Genomic DNA, 19,555 nt, shown 5'->3' with positions numbered 1-19,555 from the left:
GGAGAATGTATGCATTGTCAGCATTCCGTCCATCATTTGTTTGTTGTAACGCTTTTCGCCCTAAGTGGGATGGGTATTCCCAGACGTGGGACCCGTGCTCACTACGCCACTGGAGTCAAGCTATCCTGGCTGATGAAGGCTGATAGCCAGAAACCGGTCCTAGGATGCTTGATTCCGGTCCAGGGAAGACATGGCTTGGCAGTTCGGGCTGGACTGTTCCCATGAGGCACAGGGTCAAGACTGATTTGCATATGGCCATGTCTAAACTGGGGTGGTGTAGTGGGCAAAAGAACGATGGATTTAACCCAGAACTCTTGACTGGGGGAGAATGTATGCATTGTCAGTATTCCGTCCATCATTTGTTTGTTGTAACGCTTTTCGCCCTAAGTGGGATGGGTATTCCCAGACGTGGGACCCGTGCTCACTACGCCACTGGAGTCAAGCTATCCTGGCTGATGAAGGCTGATAGCCAGAAACCGGTCCTAGGATGCTTGATTCCGGTCCAGGGAAGACATGGCTTGGCAGTTCGGGCTGGACTGTTCCCATGAGGCACAGGGTCAAGACTGATTTGCATATGGCCATGTCTAAACTGGGGTGGTGTAGTGGGCAAAAGAACGATGGATTTAACCCAGATCTCTTGACTGGGGGAGAATGTATGCATTGTCAGCATTCCGTCCATCATTTGTTTGTTGTAACGCTTTTCGCCCTAAGTGGGATGGGTATTCCCAGACGTGGGACCCGTGCTCACTACGCCACTGGAGTCAAGCTATCCTGGCTGATGAAGGCTGATAGCCAGAAACCGGTCCTAGGATGCTTGATTCCGGTCCAGGGAAGACATGGCTTGGCAGTTCGGGCTGGACCGTTCCCATGAGGCACAGGGTCAAGACTGATTTGCATATGGCCATGTCTAAACTGGGGTGGGTTAGTGGGCAAAAGAACGATGGATTTAACCCAGATCTCTTGACTGGGGGAGAATGTATGCATTGTCAGCATTCCGTCCATCATTTGTTTGTTGTAATGAAAATGGTTGAGGCGCCTTATTGTGAGTTGTTTGCTCTAAATGTAATTCAGACGATGCATGCTGAATATTAGTGGCTGGGATTCTGATGTCATCACATTGACTGTCTAGAGCATGTAGACTTTCTTTTAAAAAAAAAATTGTGGGAAGTTTATAAGTCGAAACGGTATAAAACCTGGGTTTGGCCGTGTTATTGCTGATTACAAATATCTGTTCTTTATGTATTTTTATTGAACAAGCACAGCAGAATAATTTAATGAGCTCTGACTGGCTTTTAAAAAGCTGCTTTGGCCGTGCAGACTACCATCAACAGCAATTTATGCATATGTTTTATTTGGAATTTGCTCCCTGAGTAGCAAGAGGGAAGGGGTGCATCTTGTTGATGGACGTCATTGCTCTTCCTGTTCAGAAACAAGCATTATCAAGGGCAAATACTCTAATTTATGCAAGTGCTACTTTGCTTTGTCAATGTTATTTTTGTGGGGGACAGAATGGGCAAGCAACGTGGGATGGGGCGAAAGAGTTTAAAGTTATATACCGCAGCCAGCATTGCCCACGTCATAGCGCTTTATTTGTTATGCCTGGTTGGGGCTGACCAACCTGGGCAGCAGGAAGGGACAGAAGGGGCAAGCAGCACTAAGGTTGATCCCAGACTCCAATATGCATGAGGGGTTGACCCACGGCTTGCGAGGGGGGGGGGGGCAGCTTTCCAAATAATTTTTCTTGATTTCTCTGTAATAGTTCATTTCCTGCGAATGTTGACAGTGGGCGGTTAGGGATAGCAGTTGCAAGTTGCCATCTGAAGATGCTTTCTTTACTAGAATCATGCTGGTATTGGGGAGCTTTTATAAATGAGGTGTGGTCCCATTGTAATCAGACGTGGCAAGGGAAAATTCCCTCAATTTGTAGGTTTTCAAATTCTTCAATGCAGTAATGGTTGACATGGAGTTTTGATCTTGAGCCATGATAGTTTAGCCTTCATGTTTGTTCAATGGGAATTATTTTGCAGATTGCCTTGGTGTTGTTGGAGTTCATGATGCCGGCAGGGCTGTGCTGGGTTTCCAACTTGTTTCATTGCATTGACCTTTTATCCTGGCAGCCTTTTCTTGTGGTACACAGATCATGAACTGGATCCAATAAAGTGCATTCAAACTTTATAAAGTTGTATTTTCACAAATTCAGGAACAGCATGGTTGCCTGCTTTTGAATTCATTGACATTTTTGCATTAGATTTTTGGTGACATCCGCAGAAATCTTGACAGTAGTCTAGGCAGAATAGAACCAATATTCTTATCCATTTTACCAACTGGTTTAATTGTTCAAGGTGGAGAAATGTCATAGCATAATTAGTTGGAAGATGGTATTCATCAAATCTCTTAATTATACAGGACACCTAGATCTATGATGTTAGAGCCGGTGCAAGAGAAACTCCCAAGACTTGAAGCCCTGAAAAAACATAAGAAGTTCTGAGTGTGTCCCACGTTATTCGAATATCCATCCTGGACCCACTACAACATAGAAAGCAACTTTAGTTCCAGTAGTAAACATGCCTTCGGCATATAGCTATGTCACCTCTAATTTATTGTCCAATCAGAGGTGTATCTCAATAATGACAACATAGACTTGGAAATAGAATATTGCAAGACACAGTAATATCACTGAACCTTGTGGAACCAAGCAGGATGTTATTCATAAAAGACAGGATGGTACTAAACTGCTGATTCCTGTTGGAGAGGACTTCTGGAGTTAACTCCAGTGCAGTTCCTGATACCCATGGTCAGCTTTCAGGCAGAGCCATAAGTACCATGATATTTGTTTAACTGCAGGCGCTACATACTGTGTAAAAAAAATTAAAAAGACGCAGGGTCCCAAGGCATTTCTTAGGAACCCACAGCAAACATTGCCACGGTTGCTTAGTACCAAGTTTGCTGATCCTTGAATCCTCCTCCTGCTTTTTCCTAGCACCGTATTATATGTTGTTTCTCTTTTTATTACTCTTGCAAGTACTTTTTTTTAATCTCTTTTCTGTTTTCTACATTTTTCTCTTTTGCTGTGCATCTGATGGTGGGATTTAGGTCATGTCCCCAAAAATGAGTGGCAGTGCCAAATACTTGTGACCACCAGCACAAATTAAGCACTTACTGCATGCCACAGACATAGCAAATCAAGAGTTTCCTCTTAAGAGAGAAACCTTATCTACTTCACAGACCTACACACAGCAATAGCACTTAGAAGATATGTACACTATTTGTAAACTTCGCAGGTTGGTTGGATTTTCATATGTTGTATCTTATGCTTAAAAATGATTATTTTTATTTCATATTGGAATAAATGCATACTCTGTAGTCTTAAAAGTAATTCTCTATAGAGAAGTTCACACGGTTGTGCTCTCAGTCTCCCATGTGACTAGGTGGAGACCCTTTGCACGTTGGAAATGTGTGATATTTCTGTTTTGTGATATCACCTGATACTAGCATTTGCCATAAAGTCATTTTTTTAAGGACCTAATTTTCATCCTTTCTTCATTCTTCAAGGCAATCTTTATGCACGAGGAGCAACTGATAACAAAGGACCTGTACTTGCTTGGCTACATGCAGTGGAAACATATAAAGCTCTCAAAGAGGCAAGTATAAAATATGTATTTTGTACTACTTTTGCTCCATATGCACACACCTCATTTGGTGTTTCCCAGGAAAAGGATATCTTGTGTGTAGAATGTCCCATTCCAACCGCCCATAGATTTACTGTATCCGCTAAAGAACTATTCAAGGTCTTAAAGGAACACACAAAACCTTGTAAAACCTTGTGCCTGCACCTTAGCCATTGTGGCCTCCCAAACACTCAGTGACACCTTAGCCACCCACTTTGTAACGAAAATAGACAATATCTACCGCAATATCCACAATAATACTACCGGTCTGATACATATTTGTCCTACCAACTCTACCTGTAACAAATCTCAGGCAATATTGGACAGGTTTGAATCCATCACACATACTCAACTGCTAGATCTTTTAGCGAAAACTAAATCTGGGACCCTGCTGACTCGTGTCCCCCTCATATCACAGCTATGTTATCTACTTCTCTTGCACCATCAGTCACATCCTTATGCAACCTATCCGTATCCTTAGCTGCTGTTCCTCAGGAATGTAAAGCTGCCTATGTCACACTAATTTGTTTTTAAAGCGCATGCTGATCCTACTGATTCGACAAGTTACCGTCCTATCTCTCTTCGTCCCTCGATAGGCAAGGTTCTTGAGTCCTATGTTAATAAACAGCTTTCCTCCTACCTGGAAACTCATCACCTGCTGGACACCTCCCAGTCGGGTTTTCGCCCCTCCCACAGTACAGAAACTACCCTCTTAGCTGTAGTAGACTGCTCAGCCTAACCTTGGACGCTGGCATGCCAGCTATGCTGGTTCGCCTAGATATGTCAGCGGCATTTGATACTGTGTCACATCCTATCTGGATTCAACGGCTCTATGAGATGGGGATTCATAACTAAAATTGGCATATAGAGTTTCTTTAGGGCTGGACTCAAAGTATCACACTTGGCCCTTTTCAATCTAAAGCTCTGTCCCTGGGCAATGGAGTCCCTCAAGGCTCTGCTCTAAGCCCTACACTTTTTAACATTTATATCGCTCCCCTCGCTCAGCTAGTCAAGTCCAGTGTTCTTAAAAATGCTCTCTTATGCAGGCGATACCCAATTGGTCATCTCCTTTGGGCAAGATGTAGAGAATGTTAAACATCGCTTTATCACATGTATGAGAAAAATTGCAACTTGGATGTCCCTGAATTGTCTTCAATTAAATTGGGCCAAAATGGAGATTCTACTGTTTGGCAAAGTGCAGCTCCAGTGGACAGCTGAATAATGGCCCGTCTAACTTGGTTCTTCAACCCCCCCCCCCCCCCCCAGAAGCACAGCGAGAAATGTGGGCATTTTGTTAGATAACAAGTTATCTATGAAAGACCAGGTGACATCTATCTGTGGCATTTGCTTCAGGACATTGCACATCTTAGGAGGATCATCCAGTGGCTTCCGCTGTCCTCTCAGAAGACCCTCATCCAGGCCCTGATAATCAGCCGCCTAGACTATGAAAATGTACTTGTTGTAGTATCAAATGAATCCCTTCATTCTAAAATACAGGTGGTACAAAATACTGCAGCTCAACTGGTTCACAAACTGCCACTGGGCACATCCTCAGCCCCCCTGCTCCAAGCCCTTCAATGCTCCCCACAAAGAAAAGAGCTATTTTTAAACTCCTCTGCCTGATGTATAAAGCCCTATCAGGTAAAGGACCCAAATATCTACAGGACAAACGTGTTCCCTATCTCCCAGGAAGAAACCTCAGATCAAGTAGTTAACTTCTTTTTCGTTCCCATCATATTCGCACATCTAGGTATGGCGGACGGGCCTTCTCATACCTTGCTCCGCACCACTGGAACAAGCTTCCCCTTTTTATTAAGGCATGCACCAAGTTCTCAGGTTTTAAAAAAAATCTTAAAGCCTGACTGTTCTAATGTCTGTTTCCTAACCTCTCTGCTGTCTCAGCGCCAAGATGCCCCTCCAGCGGTGAGTCATTGCGCTGTATAACAAATATCCATTAACATAACATTGGTTCACTGAATCAACAGTGTGCCCGATTAACAAATAATTTGCTGTGATTTACTCCTGAAGTACTTGTGGCTTACTACATAATCACAGGAGCAATCCAGGAGAATTAAAGGAGTTGGTTACACCTGCTCAAGGCAAAATATTTGTGAATTGGACCCAGTAAAAATTTGCTATAGAATGTAGGGTGTTGGGATAGATCCCATCTGGTAAGCAGCAAAGAAATAAGCATAATGTTCTCAATGATTTCAGATAGTTTGAGAAATATGCTACTCCTCAGCTTGGGAAGGAAGTTGAGATTTAGTATGTTTTCTTTTTGTTAATGTCACACTTTACCTGGGTTACACTATATTTTTCTCAGGTTGAATATGTTAGCAAGCTTTGTTTAAAAGAATTATACAGGAACAATCAAGCATTGCAATTTATTTCTGATTTTTTTCTGACCCTTAAAACCTTTAGTGGACTTGATTTAATTGATTTCAATATACCTCAATGCCAAGTAGAAGCACATACTGGTAATATGAGATTACCTTTGTAAAAACAGTCCTATATGATAGTCAGAAATAACATTTAAGCCATCTTCAGAAACGTGCTGGGGACACCGCTAAGGATTTACCCTACTGAGAGGCATCTATAGAGTGGCAATCAGTATTGTCCTGTACTGAAATCCCTATGAGATTCTGGGTTTTCGCTCACAGAATGGATAATAATGTTAGATTTATCCTGGTAAACTTTGCCCACAAAACGTGTAATTCTAATTCAGCCAGAATTATTCTGTAACAAAATCACCTCAACATACAGCATCTTCAATCCTCAACCAGACCCCGTCACTATCGTACCTCAAATTCCCCTTGCGGCCAAAGAAGGTGTGGCCCACCGTCACCATAATCAAAATTACTGCTACCATAAAGACTATCCACTCAGGGCCACCGCGCTCTCACCAAAGGATTACTACAGATCAGAGACCAACTAACACCCATCTTCAACTATTCCACTGACTCAGCGCATTCCCGGACTCCTAGAAACATGCCACTGTCATGCCCCTGCTCAAGAACCCAGCCACTGACCCAACCACGCTTTCCAACTATAGACCCATCTTCCTCCTACCATATCGGACAAAGAAGGTCTTAGATGAACTCATCAACCAACGCCTCACCAACCACCAGCTCCTTCGACCACGCAGTCCATATTCAGGCCCAGCCATTGTACAGAAACAGCATCATTGCGACAGCCAACATCAGCATGACCCTTGAAAGAACAGACAGGCAGCCCTCATCCTCCTGGACCTTTCCATTTGGCACGGTCTCACACCCTATCCTCATCAGATGTCTGCATGGGATTAGCATCCAAGCACCTGCTCTCCACTCAATCAGCAACTTCTTAATGCATAAAACACAAGCTGTCAGCCTAGCACCTTACTCTTCATTAGCTCGCAAACTCATCTATTGAGTGCCTCATATTTCATCACCCAGCCCCACTCTCTTCTACGCATGCATGATCCCTCTTGTCAACGTCATCCACGCACAGAACATCCTCTGCTATGCCGATGACACACAACTCATACTCTTCCTCTTGGATAAGAACACAAAAAACAAGTTCACCGACAACTTGACTGAAGGCGCTGACTGGATGAAAGTGAACAATCTCAAGATCAACCCAAACAAGACAGAAGTAGTGATCTTCAGCAAGAACACCTCACTATAGAACTCCAGCTTGTGGACGGCCAAACTGGGACCCACACCCAACACCCATACCAGGAACCTCGGAATAATCATCAACAGCAAATTGGACATGACGAAACAAGTCAACATTATCATTCCATCCTGCTTCCATACCCTTAAGATGCGGAGGTAGTTGTTCAAATGGCTCGCAAGCAACATTGGAAAAACTGTAACTCACTCCCTAGCCACCAGCAAGTTGGACTACAGAAGCACCCTCTAGGCCGGGAACACCAAGCAACTCACTTGAAGACTAAACACCATCCATAACTTGGCACAAGACTCATCCTCAACCACACCACACCTCAGGGAGCTCCACTGACTCCAGAGACACAAACGTGCTCATTTCAACCTCCTCACACACACACTACACAATTTAGACCCCACCTATCTGAGCAGTTTAATCTCCTTCCAACAACCACCAAGACACCTCCATTCTACAGGATTTCTATTTGCACACATCCCACACATACACAGAACCAGATCAGGAGGAAGGGCATTTTCTTACATTGTTCCTAAAGCTTGGAATAGCCTCCCAATCCACATCAGAGCCTCATCCTCTCTTCTTGAATTCTGAAAGAAGCTGAAGACCTTGCTTTTCAATTAATCAACCTGCCATAGGCAGAGCTAGGCACATACAATTGCACAGTGCCAGGAAACCCTTGTGGGCGATAGTGCACTTTGCAAATATAGATAACATAACACAACTCCTATTACCAGCCATGTCAGCACTATTTACCCACTTGTGATGAAGGCCTTCGTGTAAATTGAAATTTACCTAGCTATTGTGAAGAAAAGTTTAAATTCTATTAAGCTCATGGAAGTGTGCATTAAACTTAATCTCTTTAATTTCTTCTCAAAATAGAAAATAATATAAAAAATAAACGATGACTGCCAAAACTACTTTGGCCAGAAAGCCTAGGAACATGTTAAATGAATCTACAAATAAGTAATGAAATCAAGCAACAAAAATGTCATGTGCATTAGTTCATTCCTTTAGTCTCCCAGCACATATTCTTTTGTTAGACATTTTTTTCAAACTTTTGCTCTTTGAACACCAATAATTCCCTGGAGACCAGATCATCTCATCAACCACTACTATTTTAAGGTTGTATGTGATTTCATAAAAAAACTATTTCATGGAATACCATTACTGAGAAACCATTTGATCTAAACTGTTTAATGGAACTTTTCAGAATGAATAGCATTTTCCTTTTCATAGAAACCAATTCATAGAAAGTCTTTTTGGTCGAAATTGGCTTTTGAATGCTTATTTATTATGTGTTAATGCAATGGTTGCAGGTCTTAATTTCAGAAATATGTTTGTCGGAGATATTCATTTCAGTGCTTTACTTTAGGGGACATTATTCCATATTTATATCATCTACAATGTCAGACAATTGCTTCAGATGCTTTTGAATCTCTTATCCATCACCATCTGTAAACAACATCCATCGCTGACCCTCCCAACCCCTAAACACCATCAATCTCTGCCCCTAAAATCCATCACCACACCTAAACAACACTCATCCCTGAAGCCTAGAAGCCCTTTTACCCCAAAATCTACCATGGCTGAACCATAAATCCCTCACTACCCCAAACCTCACCCCTTCCTGAACCCTAAAACCCCTTTCTACACCTAAACCCCACCCATCCAATACCCTTAAAACACCTCAGCACACCGAAACTCCATCCTTATTTGAACTCTAAAAAAAACTCACCACTCTTAAACACCAGTCATGCATGATCCATAAGAAATTGTCTTCCTAAACTACTCATACCTAAACCCTAAAAAAACATTTCTACATCTAAACTCCACCCATACTTGAATCCTTAAAACCCCTCACCATCCTGAACTCCACCCCATCCTGACCCCTAAAAGCTTTTAACCACCCTAGCCTCAATCCATAATTTAACCTTAAAAATCCTCACCAGCCCTAAATGCTGCCCTTACATGAACCCTAAATCCTCTTGACATCCATACACTCCACCTGTCCCTGAAACCTGAAAACACCTCACACACTTAAACTCCACTCATCCGTGAACCCTAAAAAATCCTCACCACCCTTGCATTCAACCCATCTCTGAAACCTACAAATCCAATTCTATGCCTTTAACTGCAATTTTTCCTGACTTCTAAGAACCACCTCATGACCCTGAACATGAATAATCCCTGAGCCCAAAATCCACACCCTAGACTCCACCCACGTTCAATGTAATTTTGGATTTTCTTCCAAATTATCTTTCCTTTAAAATGTAAAATGTTTACTTCAATTTTCTTTTCTTTTTTATTTCCTTAAAATTGTCTTCCCATAAATTGGTTTTCCATGATTTGTTTTCCTCCAATGCGTTTTCGTTTTTCAATGAATTCACCTACCACCCTAATTTCATCAAGACTGTTTCCCTGCCCTAAAACAAAGAAACCATCGATTGCAAGGTTATACATCTGCCATTGCATGCCTTTAAATATATTTGCAGACGCTTCATATTTATGTTTAAAGACCATCACATCTTTTAAGTCAGTGTGGGATAATGCAAATCTTGTAACCCGGTGTGGGATAATGATGATTCTTAATGCTCTGGTTCTTAATAGATCCAGGTTTTGCTTCAAGATGCTAATAAAATATATTTTCTGTGCCTGGCTTAGAAGTGGCTATTATGCTCTTTCAAAAGTTAGTAACTACCAACAAAGCCATGTGATCTGAAAACCATCCTAAGATGGACTCCCCAAACCAGTCTGACATTTTCATAGTATCCTGCATTCCTCCCTAAGGAATCAGAAAGCCCTTAGTTTAAATGGCCTTGCATGCCCGATGCGCCTCAAAAGACTTGCACCCTCCAGTAGATTGTCGCCTCTACCTGGCAATCAACTCATACTTTTTCAGGCCCCTTAGCACATACAAGCTTGAGGGATCTTGAATTAAGATGTAGAAGATTGAATTTGGTATTTTGCTTTGTGCTTTTATAAATGGTAATAATGGCAAAACGAGCTCTGGAAACGAAAGGGCATAAAACCGCAGGAAAATTCTAGCTGGTCTAGGAATCAGACTGGGGAGACAATGCTTTGAATCCAATAAAGCTTGATAATGAACTGTTTAACCATTGACAATATCAGGCCCTTATTTATGAAGGACTTCTGCTCCCTCACTTTTTGGTGACACTGTGACGGCATAATACTGTGACGGCATAAACAATGCACTACACTACTCCTTATTTACAAAGTGATGCATCTAGGCAGATGCGTCACTTTGTAAAGGCCTGCGTTCCATTATACCTGCATCAGGTATAATGTATGCAGGGTGGGCGTTTCCCCATAAAAAAGCCTCATAGAGGGTTCCCTGAAATCTATGCGATTTCACTGCACCACTTCTATGACTTGACTGTGTCATAATCCGTAAGCCTGCTTGAATAGGCGTAAGGAGTGACGCAGGGATTTTCCCATGGGACTTGCCCATGTGTAATGACACATTGCTGGAGTTGCATAAGTTATCCAACACACTCCAGCAATGAAGCTTTTTTGCGCCACCAGATACGTCAGGATTCCTGACATATATGTAAATCCTTGCACCACAATATGCGCATCCATGGTGTCGTAAGGATGGTGCTATGAAAATAGATACATTGCTATTTTTTCCCCAGAGATGCGCCACTTTTGATAAATGAGGCCCTCAGTGAGTAAGACAAGGTTACCTTCCATTTGTGAATGAAAAGTTCTCTCTCCGCCCTTGTGGAGGAGGCACTTCTGAAGCATTTTCTTTTGTCTTCTGTCGAGAGGGATTGGGCATACCTTATCTTGTCCTCCTACTGGTTGAAGGCATCTCTGTTTTGAAGGCAAGCACTGGAAGCCTTGAGATGAAAGCACCAGCATGAAACACTTTTATTGGGTAATAATTGTGTTTTGTCTAAGGCAGTGAAAGGGGTAACATACTTGCTGAATTTCTTTACGTCTGGGCCACCAAAAAAACAACTAATTTGCCACAGACCATATTAGTGGTGGCCAGAACCACCATCTACAAAAAAAAGTGCCTCCATCACTCAACCAAGAGCACATAATATTTGCCCACATCCTTCCAAGTTTTGTGGGCCTTTGCTTCGCCTATCACATGAAGAGTTAGCCCTACCCAGCCTTTTAAAGTTGTTTTCATTAAGGCCCACCAAACCATGCAACTTGTTTACGTATGCTGTCCAATATTGGTCAAATGATTATGGCACAACTGTTTTAACAAGTTTCTCCTCATGGAGCAGTGAAAGCCTGTTTATATACGCTGGATTGCTGTATCTCGAATGGGCTGGATGGCCCACCAGTTTGTACTGTACTGCATTTTATGTTGTTTGTTTGTGTTTTTACGAAATGCCAATTAAAAAAAAGTTACTAATGTGTGTATTGTAAAATAAATAAATAAATAAAGTATGCTGTCCAAGGTCCGCCCAAAGCCTTGTGTGTTACAGATATCTTCGGTTAATTTATTTAGACACAAGGCCCTCAAAAACACTTTACATATAGAGTATGTAAACGGTGCATACAATTCAACATAAAATACACCTTTTGACAAAGATCAAAAAGTGTGCCAGAACTGCTGCTTTCAAATCAAGAGACTCAATTTTTATCAGCAATTTAAAAACTAAAAGGTGAAAATAAGCACTCTCGATGTAAAAAAAAAACAAGTGGGGATGCCTATGTTAATTGATTAAAAAACAGAGCAATCCAACAGCAAACATTCTATGGAGCATGTGACCCGCAGGCAGAATAATCGTAAATCACCTCTAAAATTAATTTCTTGGATCAATCTATTGTGCCTTAAAACTGGATTAATACTGATTCTAAACTTTAAAAATTCTGGGCCTTATTTATTAGAAGTAACGCATAGCATGCATGAAAACAGTGATGCATCACTTCTCAGTGCGCCTTCCTTGCTACATGATGGATGCGTCATATTTACTGTATGATGCATCATCTCGCAAGGAATGACAGATGCGTCAATATTACTGACGTATCTGTTGGCGCAAAACTGTTGCAATGCTGGGGTGTGTCTAAAAACAGATGCAACTCTAGCAATGTGTGCTTTCCCATGGGGCAAGTCACAGGTGAAAGAGCCTGCGTCAGTCTTATGCCTGCTGTGAGGCAGGAGGAAGAAATTGACGCAATGGCGTCCTAGAAGTCGCACTCTGAAATCTTAAAAATTTCAATGCGCCACTTCTACGAGGCTTTTTGCGGGGGAACGCTAACCCTGCATACATTATACCTGGCACAGGTATAATGTGGAGCAGGGGTTTACAAAGTGACGCATCTGCCTAGATGCGTCACTTTGTAAATAGGGTGCAACAGGGCAAATTTTTTACGCCTCAGGTGCGTCGCAAAAAGTAACGCACCGGCGGCGTAAAAGTGATGCAAGGGCTCATAAATAAGCCCCTCTGTTCTTATTTAAGATCAGGAGGAAGGAGCTGATAATCAAAAACACATTGATCCAAAGAGTTCAAAGTCAGCAAAACATATTTTTCGGAACTGAATTTATTGACATGAGCTGAGAAACTCAAAGCTAATGCCAGCTTTACTGCTGCTGAGTTAGTTAAATTCCAGGAACAAATAAACTCCCAGCTCCAGCATAACAGCGTGCACCATAGAAGCAGACCAGACCCTCAAGGTATACAATACGTTTCTATGTGTTTTATGCTGTATTGCATTGGTGGAAAAAGGTATTATCATGAACTAAATGTGATTCCATTTGTGAGAACATGCCACCATGAGGACTGCACGTGTTAGGCACAACACTGGCTATCAAATCTACGATTGCCAAAGTGGCCTGCACCATGACTAAATAAAGCATAACAATTATTTAAAAAACATAGGTACACATATGCCTACACCAGCATATGAAAGCATTATGAGCCTGCATAGTTTCATAAGGTAAACAATAAAGTGAAAAAAACGACATTATGTTATCTTCTACAGGTGCAAGGGGCAATGATCATTGGTCCGAACCCTAAAAATATGCATTATGACTCTATATTTATTGTAAGTGATGCTTGTTCTGCCTGAATTAGACATGCTGCCCGTAGCACCCTTCAAGAGTACGCCTTGACCATTCGGCTTTACCTCCCCCTTAAAGTGATGTGGCCCATTTGGGGTGCATCCAATGGGAGATAGTGTGGTGATTGCCCTGGCAATTCAGCTGATCCGGCCCCTAGGGAGGGGGGAGTTCAGGGGGTGCTAGTGAGAAGCAGTGGTGCTGCCTCAGCACTGCTACCATCCGCTTTAGCATCACTGCTGCCGCTTTTGTTACAGTGAGCCATTATTGTAGCACTGCTGCAAAACCGGCCCCCACACTTCCGGCCCTCCGGGAAAACGCCCGGTGCCCGCTACGGCCAGTCCGGCACTACCTCTGTCCTTCCAGGGGGGACTATTAACAAGCCCCTTGCGCCGCAAGTGCGTCACTTTTAATATAGGATAAAGTGATGTACCGGCAGAGCAAGGGGCTTATACATAGGCCCCCTAGATATTTATCCCGCATGTATGCAGCACGATTCAGCGTGAAAAAAGTCAGGGATGGCGGCTGTTTCATGCAACAACATGAGGATGCCTGATCTGATCGAAAGCAGTGATCACAAGATCCCGATTCCTTTAATCTGTGGGCCTGGTCCACTGTGCGTTTAAAATGGCGCTGCCGTGCTGACCTGGCTGAGGGAAGCAAAACGGGCCTGAGAGTTGAGGAATAAAGTATAAGCACTTACCGAACAAATATAAGGACCTCTTTGCATTTCAAAAGCGTACATTTGCAATGAAAATGAACACCTTGAAATGCGAAAGGCCTTCAATTAATATATTTTTTATACTAAGAGGAAAGGCGACAATATTACCTAAATTCCCAATCTATAAAAATGCAAGAAATTTAAAATATCTATTTACCTGAAGAACACAGAGTAGAAAGTAAGACTTACTTTCAACAGACTCAATGGCAGTGGTGCTGGAGCAATTTTCAGAGTTGGGGTGCTGGCCATCAACATAATGTAAATAAAGTCAAACGCGCCGCGAAAAATCGAGATATAATTGTATGAAATGAGACAAACCCGTCCAGCTTAAGTGGTGGAGGTTTACAGGAAAATGTGGGAGCATAAATTACTAATAAAATTTGGTAAAATAATGTCATTTAAAGAGAGCGCATTCTCCATTCAAATTGCCTTCTTGTGTTACTAAGTCGTGGAAGTAACCACTGGGCTGCAAACTCACTCACAGCGGAGAAGGAGTGAGGCATTCATTGCTTTTAAAAGACGCCCCAGGGAAACCGCGCCATCTTTTATCACAGATTGACACTGTGGTATGAGGTTTTTCATGTGAGGTAAAAAGGTTTAATTTTCACTAGTGACTTGTTTGGCTCCTACTTGGTGTACCTTGTCTCTTCATTTATGAGTGCATCCTCTCTCAAGCACCTCCTCACCAGTTTGGCACATTCAAAACATGAGTGGATTGTGGCTTACTCAAGTACCTAGGGATGACTGGGACTGCTAAAGGAATGTCCCTTTCTTTCTACTGTACAGAAATCCTTCTATTCTTTATTCTCTTAAGTTATGTTGGTGCAAGAAAGAGAAGTGAGGCAGTTGTGGAAATAAGATTTGCGTAATTCTGCTGGTGGAAGTGTAATAGCTCTTAGGCGCCCTCATGTGGTTCAAAAAACCTTGATAAAGGCAAATCTGATAGTGGCCTTAAAAAATCCTGAGTCACTTCATAACTTCCAAATTTGTTATTACAGTCCCTGAAACGATCATCAAATCATTCTAATTATTGTGTGCCAAGATTGCGCTATTTTAGAAATTTCCTCATTCTTGGAATGGAATGGAATGGAAAATATGCTTATGTAGCGCATGGCTACCCGGAGGCATCCCAGCGCTTCTTAAAGCCTTACTCAAGGCACAGGTAATGTCCATGGTAAATTATGTGCCAAAAAAATGATCATCAGAAATAATGTAAACTAAAGTAAAAAAAAACATAAAATCACTCATTGAGCCAGACAACAACTGCCATTAGAAGTACACTGTGCCCTGTAAATATAATATCCCGGGAATGTTGCAGTGGAATGCTATGCATTAATACTGTACCACAGAGCTGGGCTTCTTGGGTTATAGACCAAGACTAACGACCTGGGCCCATATTTATCATAGTGTTGCGTCGCCCTTGCGCCATGCTAGGGGGCGCAAGGGCGATGCAACAATAAAGTCAGATTTATCAAGCCACGAAATGTCACCATACGTGGCCCTGCATGACTAGATAAATCTGGGGTAACGCAAGGCAGCGTAAATCGTCACTAATGAACTTGGAAATGTTTATTTATTTATTTGTCAATCAATCAATCAATATTCCTTATTTCAGTACAGTTAAGTAGCATAAAAAGGCATATTTTATACAAATTTGTAATACATTAAAGGTAAAAAAGAGCAATAAAATATATTTATATGATATTAAAATTCCATTAAAAAATCTTTCATAAAATGCTTTCAAGAATAATATAAGGTAGGGGGACAGGTGCAGTTATCGACACAATTAACAATGTATGACTCATTCAGTCTTCCAGCCTTATGTTTGGGATCTCTTACTCCTGAGAGAGGACCAAAGATATGATGCTAGACAATAACATGGTAAAGGGTCAATCAGAAGTTGCATCAACTATAGAGCTGGATGACATTGTCTAAGATTGTATTTGCAAATAAGCGGGAGAATGTATCTTTCCCTTTGCACATAATAAAAATTACAGAAAAATATAAAGTTCAGGTCTGTTTGAGGGGATGTTCCATCACAGGGACAAGCAGGAAGGTCAGCTATGATATGGGCGTCAGTGGGATGACCTAACATCAGTGGGAAATAATTTAATCAGAACCTCATTAGGATGTATCGATGTTGGGAGTTTGTCACAAAATTTAAACAGGAGTGTATATCTGTTGATAATGTGGGGGCGCTCTGATATAACCTCACCGTAGGTTTGCTGCAATTAGACTCCATTTTTTCTCTTGCCATTTTGGAGAAGAAAATTCCCTTTATTTTTGCCTTAGATATTGTAGCCATGTGTGCTTGGTCAAGTTTCAGGCAATCCTTCAGGATGTTCTTGGTGAGTTTGACTGTCTCCCTTCTCCAAACTGAATGCCGCAACAGGATTGATGCTATACGAATGTAATCTGTATTGTATGCTAAGCCCAACTCAGTGTGGCAATTATAATTAGAGCAGCTTCAGGGAAGGGCTACTAGCCTCCTAAGAAAACCATCCTCCGTTCGTTGGAGGGAAACTATGTCCACCATTCCCCATACACCAGCCCCATATGTGGCAATGGAGTTGGATTTGGCCAGATACACCTTTTTTATTGCCTTTATTGATTTGGAACCTAATTTCTTTGTAAACCTAAAGATGACAATAATGCTTTTTCCAGTTGGAGGATTCAGCTAGCTACCGTATTGGTCCATGCATTCTTTCTGTTGAATAAAATCCCTTGGTAGGAAAAGGTGTCTACCACCTCCACCCTGTCCCCATCCATATACAATTTTGGGTGTTTCTTCAATCTTGCACCCACCACTAATATGAAATATTTTGGTTCATTTACCCGAAGATCTAAATCTTTCATAAATTTATAGTACTCCACTATGAGTTTCTACAGTGCTATTCCTGTGCAGCCTGTTCACACTGCATTTGTTAATTAAAATGAGGTTATTAAAATATTTCATCATTAAATAATATTTATTTTGTATTTTTATATTTTTTTAACATTAAATTATATATACATATATATTATTAAATATATGTGTCTGTATATATATATATATATATATCTACACATATATGTAATAATATTACCTACTGGCGGTCGCCAGTAGGTAGTTATAGTTAGGACCACGTTTCCATAGGAAATCCGCAACATTCTATTTTGAATAACTTTGGCGCCGGTCGACGAATCCTCGCGAATTTTTCAAAATAGGTGGGGCGCTCCGCTCCGCTCCTACCCTGAAAGTCTCGGGGGGATTCGTCAAGCGGGGGCTGAGATAAAAGGGGGGTCCCAAAACGCGTTTTTCCCATGCATTTTTCCATAGGACCTTTAGACAGGGCTACAGCCCGAACGGCTGAACAGAATTACTAGAAATTTGGCAGAGAGGTAGTCCTCAGGTCAAGGAAGTGCCTTTTGTAGGTTTGGTGTAAATCTGTTCAGTAGATTCTGAGAAAATAGCCTTTAAATCAATATATATATCTGAGCCAGCTTACGGTGCGCTTACCGTACGCGTACGGTGGCGTGCGCGAGCGCGATTATGATTGGCTCTTAGATCTTAGTAAACATTCGAATCGGCCGAAACCAGGAAGCGGCGGCCGCCATTTTCTCTCTCGCACTGAGAGAGATGATTAACAAACAAAGCACAAAAACATTTAAAGGGGCTGTTTTGACAGCTCCCACACACATAGCCATGTACAGGGAGTCCCCAAAGATCCCCCAAGGCCAAAAACGGAATTTTTATTTTTTCGGTAATTTCGCCGATTACGCTTACCGTACGCGTACGGTAAAAAAATATAAAAAAAAATAAAATATCCACACTAACCCCACCCCGTGTGCAATTTGTGACCGAAGGTCACCAATTGTGCATTGCTTTTCACTAAAGTAAAAAACGAAAAGATTAAAAAAAAAAATATTAAAAAAAAAATTATCCACACTCTCTCCACCCCGTGTGCAAATGGTGCCCGAAGGGCACCTTTTGTGCATGGCTTATAACTAATGCGAAAAATTACAATATTACCTTTAAAAACGAAGTGCATCATATGTCCTCCATGTGCGCACGGTGCGCGAAGCGCATCGTGCGTACATGGCCCATCTAGCGTAACGTGGGCACGCGGTGCACGTAGCGCACCGCGTGCCCACCGTGCGTGCACGGCACTAACTGCGTAAAGTGGGCGCGCGGTGCGCGAAGCGCACCGCGTGCTCACTGTGCGCGCACGGTGCGCGAAGCGCACTGTGCGCGCACGGTGCGCGAAGCGCACCGTGCGCGCATGGAACAAACTGCGTTAAGTGGGCGCGAACGCCACGAATGGCGTAAAGTCACTTAGCATTTAAAAAACCGTACAAATTCACTGAAAAAACCATAGGTTTCACACACGTTATAGTTAGGAATTAGCATTTAAAAAACCTTGCAAATTCACTGAAAAAACCATAGGTTTCACACATGTTATAGTTAGCGGAAATTTTACTGATAAAAAACCAATGAAATTCCCCCGTTATAGTTAGTGCAGGCAACTATAACTCACGCGACCGCAATCTTCTGCTGATGACATATGTGTGTTTATGAAAAGAAAATATTTGTAATATATGTATAGCTAAAAATGTATGGAAGAAGACATGGGTAAATAAGTGTCTAAATACAGTATTAGCATCAGCAGAGGATTGCGGTCGCGTGAGTTATAGTTGCCTGCACTAACTATAACGGGGGAATTTCATTGGTTTTTTATCAGTAAAATTTCCGCTAACTATAACATGTGTGAAACCTATGGTTTTTTCAGTGAATATATATATATATATATATGAAACACACACATACATATTTAAAAAGTTGAACTAAATTACTACGCTATATTTTAACATTATTTTCTACAGGATGATTTTGCATAATCAGTGTTTGGCCTTGTGAGGTGCTAGACTTATGGCAGGTCTGAGTTGGAGTACATTTACTACTGTTTTGGGTCCTTTTTGGCTGTAGTAAATTTAGAAGGCCAGTTTTTGAACAGCAATGGTATTACTTATTTGTGGGTGGATCTTTGTACCTCCCATAAAACCCTTCCTACTCCTTCCAAAACCCTACCACTTTAGTAGTAGGTTTTCCCTATTTTCCAGCCACTCTTCCCCGCTCCCTACCACATTTACTACAATAATGTATGCACAAGTGTACTGATATCTTCACAGTCTGGGGGAGATCTCCTCACATAAAAGATAGGAGAGGCAGAGGCGGAGATGGAGGCCTCCACCCATAGATTTGGGAATAGCATTTGAAAGCCTATGAGTAATGCTGTTTTAGTACTACCTGAATGTAGAACATAAGCCGGTTTGTGACTAGGCTGCAGTATGTACATGTGTGAGAATGTACATGTCTGTGTTTTTAAGTATCTAGTGTATTCTGACCCGCTGAACTCCAAGCCACACAGGAATACCACATGACACATACATAAAGCATTAATTCATAATGTGCCAATTGTT

General features: G+C 41.8%; 1 protein-coding gene across 5 annotated transcripts in view; it reads left to right on the top strand.

Moving 5' to 3' along the window:
- Positions 1-19,555, top strand: part of LOC146822776 (beta-Ala-His dipeptidase-like) — a 362,817-nt gene that overhangs the window by 263,731 nt on the left and 79,531 nt on the right. For all 5 annotated transcript variants that reach the window (XM_085606966.1, XM_085606964.1, XM_085606965.1 and 2 more), the window contains one exon: positions 3,553-3,641. In XM_085606966.1, coding sequence (XP_085463092.1) covers positions 3,553-3,641 — 89 coding nt within the window. The remainder of the gene's footprint in view (positions 1-3,552; positions 3,642-19,555) is intronic.

This window comes from Triturus cristatus, chromosome 5_2, assembly GCF_964204655.1.
Source record: "Triturus cristatus chromosome 5_2, aTriCri1.1, whole genome shotgun sequence".
Taxonomy (NCBI): Eukaryota; Metazoa; Chordata; class Amphibia; order Caudata; family Salamandridae; genus Triturus; species Triturus cristatus.
Note: the sequence above shows the minus strand (reverse complement) of the source record. Positions and strands in the feature narration are given on the sequence as shown.